The 12,006-nt window shown below is 39.0% G+C and overlaps 2 protein-coding genes across 2 annotated transcripts; both read left to right on the forward strand.

Moving 5' to 3' along the window:
- The first annotated feature begins 612 nt into the window (after positions 1–612).
- On the forward strand, positions 613–6,129 carry LOC101170260 (trans-1,2-dihydrobenzene-1,2-diol dehydrogenase). Its single transcript, XM_004067299.3, has 7 exons — positions 613–744; positions 3,228–3,339; positions 3,493–3,656; positions 4,081–4,333; positions 4,624–4,748; positions 4,884–5,034; positions 5,736–6,129. The coding sequence occupies exons 1-7, from the start codon at positions 655–657 to the stop codon at positions 5,843–5,845; spliced, it is 1,005 nt and encodes a 334-aa protein (XP_004067347.1). The 5' UTR covers positions 613–654; the 3' UTR covers positions 5,846–6,129.
- A 1,040-nt stretch (positions 6,130–7,169) lies between these two features.
- LOC101161387 (trans-1,2-dihydrobenzene-1,2-diol dehydrogenase) lies at positions 7,170–11,996 on the forward strand. Its single transcript, XM_004067432.4, has 7 exons — positions 7,170–7,304; positions 8,271–8,382; positions 9,532–9,695; positions 9,910–10,162; positions 10,230–10,354; positions 10,437–10,587; positions 11,719–11,996. The coding sequence occupies exons 1-7, from the start codon at positions 7,215–7,217 to the stop codon at positions 11,826–11,828; spliced, it is 1,005 nt and encodes a 334-aa protein (XP_004067480.1). The 5' UTR covers positions 7,170–7,214; the 3' UTR covers positions 11,829–11,996.
- Positions 11,997–12,006: the final 10 nt, after the last annotated feature.

A 12,006-nucleotide genomic window follows, 5' to 3' on the forward strand; every position in this document is an offset into this window, starting at 1 on the left:
AAATGACGAGCAATGATGCAGCCATCCAGCTGTACAGTTTTGAGCCAGATGCCAGCTTGGATAAGCAAAATGAATACGTGCATGGATCTGGTCATCTACAAGTAGATGCATCTGCATGTAGCAGAGCAGGGAGATTGCGGCTCGCTAGCAAGTTTTTATCTGCTTCTGATTTACAAACGATTTGAAAAAAGAAATACTCAGAAATGCAATTTTGAGCTTTTTTAAAAATATGTCCTCTATCGAGAGAAAATACGAAAAGGACATGTTAAAAACACCAAAATACACAATTTATGTTGGACTGGATCTTTGAAAACCCTTGCTTTTGGATAGTACTAAGTTGTTTAATTGTTTATTTTTTCATTGTATTTTTATCATTTTTAGTTTTTATTTTATTATTCTTATTTTGTAATGACATGTTTCACGGCTTTCCTAATTTATTTTTGACGTATACCATTTATTCATTCATTTATCTGTTTATCACTGACTTTGGTGTCCAGATTTTTCCTGATTCTTTTCTTACTCGTCACAAACGGCCTCCCTGCTGAACAAACACTGGCAAAAGGAAATACTCTGCCGCCCCCTTGTGGTGGAGAAAAGCCACTACATTGTTGATATAATTCGGTCCTGACGGGGTAAAGTCCAGCTCAATCCGACATGGCAACCAGGTGGGGGATCTGCAGCGCGGGGAAGATCAGCCAGGACTTCGCTGTGGCTCTGAAAACTCTTCCTTCTGCAGACCATCAGGTTTGCGTTCACATCTTATACAGTTTAGCACTTAAAAAGCAGAGTTCTCTTTCTTGTTCTATGGCATAATTCGAAAACACTCATTCACTACTTTTCTCTATCTGAACTTGGCAAGGGCTAATGCTTATTATTTATTTATTTCGCTAATGCTTTTGCCTTTAGGGGTAAAGCACGTCCATTAATTTAAGTATAGAGAAAGAAGAACCAAACATTTTGGGAAGTGCACAGTGGGGCGGACCCCACGCTGGACGGTCAAGTCGAGACACCTTTACCGTAAAACATGGACTACGTGGGGACATGGTTTTTGTAGTTTTTCTGTGGAGTCACTTAATGTCATTCATCGGAGTCATCCCCACTCTTACTGACTGTAAATCTTTAAAATCCGTGTTTTATTTCTTCAAAGTGCAACAGAAACTTGAGCTGATTTTCAATTAATTCGTTGTCAACTCCAGATTGGAAAAGTCTTCCTTAAACTTCAGAGTTCAACTCCTGACAGACACCCTCTGTTTGCAAAACAAAACAAAAAAAGTTACAAAATATAGAGTGCAAGATTTTCTTTTCCACTTGTTATAAGTGAAGTAGAATTAGTAGACTTTGTCTTAGTAAGATTTCTTAAAATAACTTCTGAAGTCTTTATCTTTTAAGATAAAATAAAATCTTGAAATTAGTTATAAACACTCAAATGTAGAAATATTGCTCTGATAATTGGAAATATGCTTTTTTTTTTTTTTTTTTTTTTTAAAAACTTTTACCAAAAATAATGTCCTGACACTGCATGTCAGGCACTCCAACAGTCCAACAATCTCTATTTCTGGACCAATTTAGTTAAGGTCTGGAAATACACATATTAAGATAAAGTTGTCACAATTGTATGTAAGTTGTGAGTCTAAAATACTTGTTTTATTAGAGATGTGACTTAAAATAAGATGTTTTCAAGATTAAATGATTGTAATATATCCAAGATTTATTTTCGTAAGACAAGTTTTTACATCTTAAAAAACTAAAAAAGAAAGTAACTAGTAAGTTTGTTATATCAAGTGTCAAAAACAAAACAAAACTTTGATTCTCTCTAATTTAGATACTGTTTTTCTGACCTAACTTAGAATCTGACTTTGGTTTTTGGGGGGGCATTCAAAAGGGTACATTTTTTTTATTTTTTTATTTAACCTTTATTTAACCAGGAAAGTCCCATTGAGATTAAAAACCTCTTTTGCAAGGGAGTCCTGGCCAAGAGGCAGCAAAAAGTTACAAACACAGACAACAAATAAAATTACATTCAATTATAAAAACAGTTACATTTAAAGGAGTTGACCTCAAGTGCTCTCAGTCTGGTTTTAAAATCATTTAAAAAGATAAGTTCAGGGAGCTTCCAGTTTTTTTGCAGTGTGTTCCATGACGTGGGAGCAGCGTGAGAAAAAGATCTTTTTCCCAGTTCTGTGCGGACAAATGGAACACTGAGCAAGTGTTGATCATTTGAACGCAATGAATACGAATCAACATTTCTCCTCTGTAGTAAATCTCCAATGTAGGAGGGAAGCAGTCCAAGCATGGCCTTGTAAATAAAAATGTACCAGTGTCCTTGCCTTCTTGTGGACAGAGATGACCACCCCACATGAGAGTACAGTTCACAGTGATGTGTTAATGCTCTACAATTGGTGATAAACCTCAGAGCAGCATGATACACAGAGTCTAATCTGTAAAGACAATGAGTTGAAGCATTCATGTACAAAAGGTCCCCGTAGTCTAAAACAGATAGAAATGTTGCTGTCACAAGCCTTTTTTTTACTTTGAAAGAGAAGCAAAGCTTATTTCTAAAAAGAAAACCCAATTTCAGTTTTAGTTTCTTCACAACATTTTCAATGTGGGGCTTGAATGTCAAGGAGTCATCAAGTAAGACCCCAAGGTATTTGTACTCATGTACTTGCTCTATAGCATCTCTGTGAAGAGTGAGAATCTTAGGGAGATCTTCTGGCACCTTTTTGGTATTAGAAAAGAACATAAATTTGGACTTTTCAGCATTTAGGACAAGTTTCAATTGCAGAAGTGTAAGTTGCACATTATCAAAAGCTTTCTGCAAAGATTCAACTGCTTTCGCAGGAGTTCGTCCAAAGCAATATATAATTGTGTCATCAGCATAAAGATGAATATTAGCATCTTGAAGATCTTGTCCTAGTTCATATATATATCAAATGAAAATAGGCTGAATCCTGCTGTATAATTAGTAATATTTATGTGTAAATTTAGATCTTTGTGGTTTAAAGTGATATGTAGCTCAAAAATTAGAAGAGGCACCTTAAAAAACCTGATTATATTTGCTAAAGGCAGTAATGTGACAGAACAAATATCATTTGCAGTAAATGTAAGTATTTCATGAAGCCCCTTTAGCCCTGCTGCACTTGCCTTTGTCGTGGTGATGAGACAAAGTCCACTAAAATCCATTTTGTTTGCAGAAAAGTCCTTTAAACTCTTCCTTTCTTTTACAGATTGTGGCTGTGGCCGCTCGGAAGCTGGACGACGCTCAAGAGTTTGCCACGAAGCACGGCGCCTCTCGAGCGTATGGAAGCTATGAGGAGCTGGCCAGGGATCCAGATGTGGGTCAGTGGCTGGCAGAAGCACAACAAAATCTGAAGTTTAGTGCAAACACAAGCCCTGCTTTGAACACCCATCTAATCTGATACCCAGTTCTATTTCTCAAGTGTTTGAACAGGCTGGTCACTCCCTGTTCTGTCTGTCTCCGTGTGCGTACAGATGTAGTTTATGTTGGAGTAATCCACCCTCACCATCTGAAGACTTGTCTGCTCTTCATCAACGCCAAGAAGAACGTTCTGTGTGAGAAGCCGCTGGCCATGAACGCCAGGGAGGTGAAGGAGATCCTGGATGCTGCGAAGAGGAACAATGTCTTCCTGATGGAGGTAAAACTGGAGCATGGTGGGAAGAAAATTGATATTTTTTTATGGGCGTGGCTTCCTGTGTACAGGCAGTTGAACTAAACTGAAGAAAACACACAACCTGAAGTATTTTGTAAAGGTTGTGACAACTTGCCACTACAGGAATATAAACCTTTACCATTGTTGTTCCTCGTGCTACAAAAATCTTTGATGTTACTGTGTGAGTATGATCACCTGCAGAAGTACTCTGGGGGGTTTTAGTCTTTTAAGTTGCATCATTGTTAGACTTGAGGTTGTAGCCTGCTTTTTTGTGATGAGGAAAACTTTCAAGCAACAACAGAGATGATTATGGATTTGGAAATAATCCTCCAAAGAGTCAAGTTGGTGGAGAACCAACATGCGATTCGGAGCAGAGCCTAATAATAGTGAGCTCCTCGTTTTGCCTCAGGCCGTCTGGACCCGCTTTTTTCCAGCTTCCGAGGAGATCAGACGGCTGCTGGCCCGAGGGGAGGTGGGTGAGGTGAAGGTTGTCAGATCGGAGTTTGCCGTGCCTCTCATGCACGTGCCGAGAGCCGTGCAGAAGGAGCTGGGTGGAGGAGCAATGCTGGACGTCGGCATCTACTGCCTGCAGTTCACATCCATGGTGTACAATGGAGAAAAGCCCGAGAGCATCCAAGCCACCGGAGTCTGCTTTGAGTCAGGTAGTGTTGATGTTCCTTCATATATAAGCTTTAATCTAAGCTTTGATGTCAACAATAGGGATGTACAGCAGCGGTTTGTTGTATGTTCAGCTTTTGGACGGTAGCTTCATGTCAGCAGAGCGGCCTCTGCTCCAGATTATAGTTAAAATTTTATTGCATAAAGTTGACTTTTAACTAGCAGTGTTGCTGTCCACTCCTGATAACACTTTATAGTGTCATGCAGCGCCGCGCTCCTTTCAGATTTTACACGCAGAGTTCAGATGGGCATCATCTCCTTGTGTTTGTTGAAGGTGTGGACGAGACTGTTGTCGTCACCCTGAAATACCCCGGGAGCAGATTGGCAGTTTTTACTTGTTCAGCAGGAGTGCAGCTGCCCAATGAAGCCGTGATCGCAGGAACAAAGGGCACCATAAAGGTGGGTCAATAAAGGATAACAATCACATATAATCAATGCTTTAAAATACCATTTTTAACATTTAATCAGGAAGAAAATCCTTTTGGAAGCCTTAAAAAAGAACCACGTCTGTTGTCATCTTTGCCCTTTTCTTAGGTCCCATATCCGATGTGGTGTCCCACATCGTTAGTGGTGAACGGGAAGGAGACCCAATATCCACTGCCAGAACCCAGTATGCCTCTCAACTTCCTCAATAGTACAGGGATGCGTTATGAAGCAGAAGAGGTTCGCCAGTGTTTGCTCAGAGGTACTGTGGCATGTCTAGACAAATTATACAAAATGGATCACCAAAACTAAAGGAGAGTGGCCCTGAAGTGCAAATTACACCAACAAATCACAAGAACATAATAAAGATGATGACGTTTGTCCATCATTTCAGCTGAAAGTTATTTGGTATGAAGTGATACTGGAATCTTTTTTTAAGTCTGCGGACATCGAAGAAGCATTTGAAAAAACTCAAACGTCATCTTCCAGTCGGTGATGTCCCATACTACTTACCTTTCTTATTGCATTTCATCTTTTCACATTTCATTTTGATTTCTGGTAATAACTCGATGTCTGAAACGTTTCATTTAAAAATGTTTTTTTTTCTTCATGTTTTTAGTTTCTGGAATTTTAACTCCCGTCTAAATTTATAGTCTATATCTTGGAAGAGGAGAGTAAAGAATGAAAAAAATTACAATATTATAGATTCTCACCTCTTGTGTATTTTGTAATTATTCACATGTTAAATTAATATTAACTTTCCTTTGTATACATTTATTTTTTATTTACAAATCAATTTTACTCACTCGATCTGTTATTCTCTCATTTGCCACTAGAGGGCGTCTGAAACAAACCATCAGCCGTTCAATTGGGACCTGTTGTTCTCACATTTGCCACTAGATGGCGTCAGAAACTAAATAGGCCTGTAAATGTTTATAATTATTCCTCTTGATTGTTCTGCAGGTCTGAAGGAGAGCGCCATCATGTCTCACACCGACTCTCTCCTGCTGGCCGAGGTGGAGGATGAGGTCAGGAGGCAGGTGGGGGTTGTGTACACCCAGGACTGCCAATAAAAAGCTCACATAAAACTGGGTTCTTTTGTGATAAATATTTAGTCATGTTTATTAAGCTGGAATCTATATTTTGGCCAAATGCTCTAAACTACCAATAAAAGGATCATCATCAACTCATGGATTGCTATCTTACTTTTATATGTATACATATGTATGTATAGTTCCAGGTATGACGATAAGTAATAACTGCTGCTTTTTGTGATGGTGGAAACACAGTAAACTATAATTACATGAAGTCCTGGTAAATTTCTAATGCACTTTGATTAAATAAACTTCTTTAAAAGTTTTCTTGTAAAATATATCTTAAGTCACAGTATCTACCACAGTATCTACCAGCGTAAGCGTGACTACATGAACAAATTAGCCCTAACCAGTACTACACACATATATATATATATATATATATATATATATATATATATATATATATATATATATATATATATATATATATATATATATATATTATATATATATATACACACACACAGACATAAAATTATTTAAACGCTGGAAACATGAAGTTGAGGGCGGCTGTGGACCAGCGGTAGGGCGGTCGATGCATGATTGTAAGTTGCAGTTTCGATTCCCTCCTTTCACACCCATGTGTCGAAGTATCCTTGGGCAAGACACTGAACCCCCACCTTGCCTCTAGTGGTAGGTTGGCACCAGCGTTTGGCAGCAGAGCTGCCACCAGTGTGTGAATGTGTGTGTGAATGGGTGAATGGGTCTGTGACTGTAAAGCACTTTGGGCCTTGTAGGTAGAAAAGCGTTATATAAGTATACACCATTTGAGATGGAAGAACACAAATCATTTGTTTTGTCTTTTCTGGCCTTTTTGCCCAACAAATTCTCTAGAATATTTTTTCATGATAAGCGAAGTAAAGAAAACAAAAAACCCTTTAGCTGTAACCCTTGTGCTATCCTAGGCACTTTACCATTTGGAGTTGGGTCTAGACCCACATAGCACAAGGGATGAATAGATTCAACTTGCATTACGTACACATTTCAGTCTTGGTACATACCAAAAGAACTTGAGCCACAATTTAAATTTTGAGCTCAAAATGAAAAAAGAACAAGTTTACCAAGAAGAAGAAGCATCTCATAATAGTTGTGTCCTCAGTTTTATTTCATTACAAAGCGTTATGAAGAGAACAATTCAAAAATTTCAAATTGTTTTAGAATTTTTATGAACTTTAGTGGGTTGTTCGTGTTTTTGCATCGCACTAATGGAAACTACAAAACCCTTTTTGTCCTTCAAAGTCTCTTTTCAAACATCTGTTTGCTGATTGAAGTGAAGCTTACACAACAGCTTCCATATGTGTCGCCCCCTGGTGGCCGTGGTCCGTCATTGCCGCTTCGCTTCAACATGGCAACCAGGTGGGGGATCTGCAGCGCGGGCCGGATCAGCCACGACTTCGCGGTGGCTCTGAAAACTCTTCCTGCAGAGGAACATCAGGTATTCTGTTCTTAAATGACTAGCAGAAAGAAAAGCGAACCGGACCGGAACTTTTATGAACGTCAGGGGGTTCAACACGGAGGCATCACGTGACAATCATGAGCCTTCCATTCTTTTTCTTTCACTTTAACTGTCTCAAATCAATCTTCAAGAATTAAATTTAATCTTCTGGGTCTTCATCCCACATCGATCTCCAACGACGCATTACAAGCACATGTCATTGAGTTTGTGTAACCTGAAGGGGAAAAAAAAAAACAATTGAAATCACCAAAGGTGCTGCACATTTACCGTAATTAGCAGACTAAAACAGGAAACAAGAATTAATAATTTTACAATTTTATTGCAATATATGTATAAACTGGTAGTATGTACGTAAAAGTAAATAGTACCAGTTTACACTTAAAACTATGTCCTAACATAAAGAACAGAAATATATCATTATAGATAGATATGTAGATTTACAAAACATACATAAAATGTGATATATCTGTAAATATTTATGATTATAAATTTGAATTATGTGAGGTGCATTTGGGTGTGTAGGGGAATACGATTGATATGTAACCAAATGACTGTTTATACATATGTGTTACATGTTTTATGTATGTTTCTATGTGTATATTTCTCTATACGTGTAGTTAAATGTGTGTATCTGAAACTGAATACTTTAAAGAGAGAGAACGGGACTATATTACAGTATGGATGCTCTAGGTTTAGAGATCAAATTGAGCTTTTACTTCTTCCCCCATTATCCCTTTTGTATATTTCTTTACATTTTTTCCATCTTTGATTTTAAAATATTTGTCCGAAATCAAGTATTATCATCGTCGTAGTATGACAGAGATCTTATCTAGGGTGCAAAAAAAGTACAAAAAAACAAAAATGATTGTCTGATATTTTCAAATAAACTGCAACAAAATGTAGTAATTAACAAACCTCTCTAAGTAAACTTGTGTGTTTTCTCAGGTTGTTGCTGTGGCTGCTCGAACGATAGCGGATGCTGAGGAGTTTGCCAGAAAGCACAGCATCTGTCGGGCGTACGGCAGCTATGAGGAGCTGGCCAGAGATGCAGACGTAGGTCAGTGTGTTTGATTCACAGCCGTCGTCATTGTCTGTGGCTTTGCTTATGCTGTAGTGCCAAAAGTATTCACTCGACTGTTTTGATCCATCTAAACTAAGTGACATTGCAGTCATAATCCATTGGGTTAAAGATGAAGTCAGAGTTTTAACCATTTTGGAAAGATTTGCAAAGATCCCCTAGGGAAAACTACAACAATTGAGGTTTCTTCTAAATTAGAACATTTTAAGTTTACAATATATACTCAAATTATAGTGCCTTACTTTTAGTATACCATAGATTAAGTATACTTGTAGTACTGAAAAATACTACTTTTTCCTAAGGGGACAATTTGTCCACTGAAGTCCAACTGATTTTGGCTGAGATACAAAATCCCTACACATTAGTAAAAAATAGTCTAGTTAAGTGTACTACAAGAATACTTAGTCTATGCTAGAAAAGAGGCAGTATACCGTAATTGAAGTTGACCTTATTTTAGTCAGACTAGTGCAACTCTCCTGATATCCAGACATCTGTAAGATTGTTAGATTGAGAACTGGGATTTGTTGCATCCATTAGTTAAATTACACTCCAAATGACTCTAGTCTACATAGGGGGCAAATATCTAACATAAAGGAGCTCCATCCGATTGGTCAAATGTATAGAGATCTATTTGATTTGGTAAATACTTTAAGCTGCTATACGATTGTTTTGGCACAGTTTAGGTAACAATTTATCACAATTTTCGCTGTCTTGTGCGATATGCACAGTGCACAGCTGGATATAACGATAACGACAAAGTTGTGATTTATTGTGCAGGCCTACTCAGCTCTGTTCACCTTATCTGCTGCTTTTGCTAGGTTACATGGCTTACCACGCTGTGACTGAGCTGCTGTTGCTCCCAATCAATTCCTCATAATGAAACACCCTCAACAGTTGACTGGAATATTTAGCTAATGGTAAATGTGTGGAAGCTAAGTGTGTTTGTTGCACTGGTAGGCTCCTACCACAACCCCACACTGAACTTTCCATGCCCTGGTGAATACTGATATACATCTGTGGTCGTACAAGAGGTTAAAACACAAATTGAAGGGGTTAATTGTCTTATTATGAAATACTTCAGTATCATGCTTCACTCGTCCTCCTCTGTGGTCTCCTCCATGTCTGCAGATGTGGTGTATAACGGCGTAATCCACCCTCACCATCTGAAGACTTGTCTGCTCTTCATGAACGCCAAGAAGAACGTTCTGTGTGAGAAGCCGCTGGCCATGAACGCCAGGGAGGTGAAGGAGATCCTGGATGCTGCTAAGAGGAACAATGTCTTCCTGATGGAGGTAAAACTGAAGCACAAGTCGGAGAAAATACAACTTTTTTTTTCTTGTAATTAGCTATTTTTCCTTGCAAACATTTCATTTAACGCCAACAAAACCTGGGGAGAAAAATCTAAAAAAAAAAAAAAAATGCAGCACAGATATTTGTTAACTAACAATAATTTAGAATATTTTGATCCCCTCAAAAAGAATTACAACGTTGTCTTTTCTGCTCCAGGCCGTCTGGACCCGCTTTTTCCCGGTCTCCGTGGAAATCAGAAGGCTTCTGGCTCAAAGTGAACTGGGGGAGGTGAAGATGGTCAGGTCCGAGTTTGGGAGACCACTGATGCACGTACCCAGGTTACTGCAGAAGGATCTGGGAGGAGGAGCTTTACTTAGCATTGGCATGTACTGCCTGCAGCTTGTATTAATGGTGTTCGATGGAGAGAAACCAGAGAGCATCCAAGCTACAGGAGTCTGCTTGGAGACAGGTAATGCTTGAAACAGGTCAAACAAATGACGTTTCTGTTCTTCTGCATGACATCTGTCGTTCTTTAGGAGTGGATGAGACCGTTGTTGTCACTTTGAAGTTCTCCAAGAACAGAATGGCGACGTTTACTTACTCCTCCCGTGTGGAGCTGCCAAATGACGCCATTATCGCAGGAACAAAGGGAACGATTCACGTGGGTCTTAAAAGAGTTTCTAGCAAATCAACCTAGAGGTAGACCTCATACTTTTGCCGTAATCACTTTGGCTCAATCACAGGTTCCTGAGAAGATGTGGTGCCCTACATCACTGATAGTGAATGGGGAGGAAAGACACTTCCCAGTGCCTGAACCCAGTTTGCCTCTCAACTTTCCTAATGGCACAGGATTGCGCTATGAAGCGGAAGAGGTTCGGCAATGTTTGCTCAAAGGTACTGTGGTATTCTGAATGTTTTTTTTTCTGACAGAAAAGTTGTTGTCCTAGTGATAACATTTTAGAGATGCACTAAAATTGAATACCGTCTTAATCTGTGCTCTTGTAGCATTTTTCAGTGGTTAGCGCTCTTGTCTCACAGCTGGGGGACCTGAAACAGGACACCAATGGAGGTGTTCTGTGTGTGGAGTTAGCATGTTATCCCCGTGCATGCGTGGGCTTTTTCTTACTTTATTCAAATGGTTGTGAATCAGTAGCAGACAAAGGTCTGTAGCTGTAACATTGGCGGTACAACCGGCAGCACACAAGCTCACTACTCTGTTTCATTCCGATGCATCCACCTAAAGACAAAGAGATCCATAAACATTTTCCTTTGCCTCGTCCGAGACCACTGGGAAAGCCGTTACAGGAGCTCAAAAGATGATTTGAGTGGGAGTCGGAAGGGAATCAGAAAAATGATAGATTTAATCCAAACTTATCCCTTGTGCTATCCTATGACCCCACCCTTACATTGATGTGTTATCCCTACCATGACAAGGTGGATAACCCTTGTGCTACCCTAGGCACTTTAACATTGGGAGTTGGGTCATCTAGACCCACTAGACAGTGCTCCAAACCTTTTTTCTTCATTGATTTGTGATCTTCACTGGTGTCCATGGATTACATGAAATCCTCTTCACCCTTATCCACCTATGTCATGGTAGGGAGAACTCAATGTAAGGGTGGGGTCATAGGATAGCACAAGGGATAAAGGTGAAGAGGATTTCATGTAATCCATGGACACCAGTGAGGTTCACAAATCATTAAAGTAAAAAGGTTCAGCGCACTGTCTAGTGGGTCTTGATGACCCAACTCCCAATATTAAAGTGCCTAGGGTAGCACAAGGGTTACAAGCACATTTTCAAGCTAGTTTTTTAGACTATTGGGTATTAGAAACAAACAAATCTACAGACTCTCTAGGGGGTTAAACGCTGACTTTTTAACCCAACTAAACTTATTTATATCCATTTCATGTTTTAAAATTTAAGTCTACAACTGAACAAATCAATACCGTCAAGGACTGCCTAGTTATGCAAACATTTACAAACTGTAAATACATGTTTTTTGTTCCATTTTCTTTTTTTGAAAGGTCTAAAGGAGAGCACCATCATGTCCCATGCCGACTCTCTTCTGCTGGCCGAGTTGGAGGACGAGATTAGAAGGCAGGTGGGGGTTGTGTACAGCCAGGACTGCCAGTAAACGCTGAAATGACCTCCACTGGGATCAGTTAAAAAAAAAAAAAAAAAAAAAAATTGATTTTGATTTTTTGTATTTAAACACTTGAATTAATCTAACATCTTATGTGCTTAAACACTGTGAAACACCTGATTTAAAAAAATAAATGTGCAGACAATGTTCAAAAACAAATCATTTTCTA

The sequence above is a fragment of the Oryzias latipes genome, chromosome 3, assembly GCF_002234675.1.
Source record: "Oryzias latipes chromosome 3, ASM223467v1".
Classification (NCBI taxonomy): Eukaryota; Metazoa; Chordata; class Actinopteri; order Beloniformes; family Adrianichthyidae; genus Oryzias; species Oryzias latipes.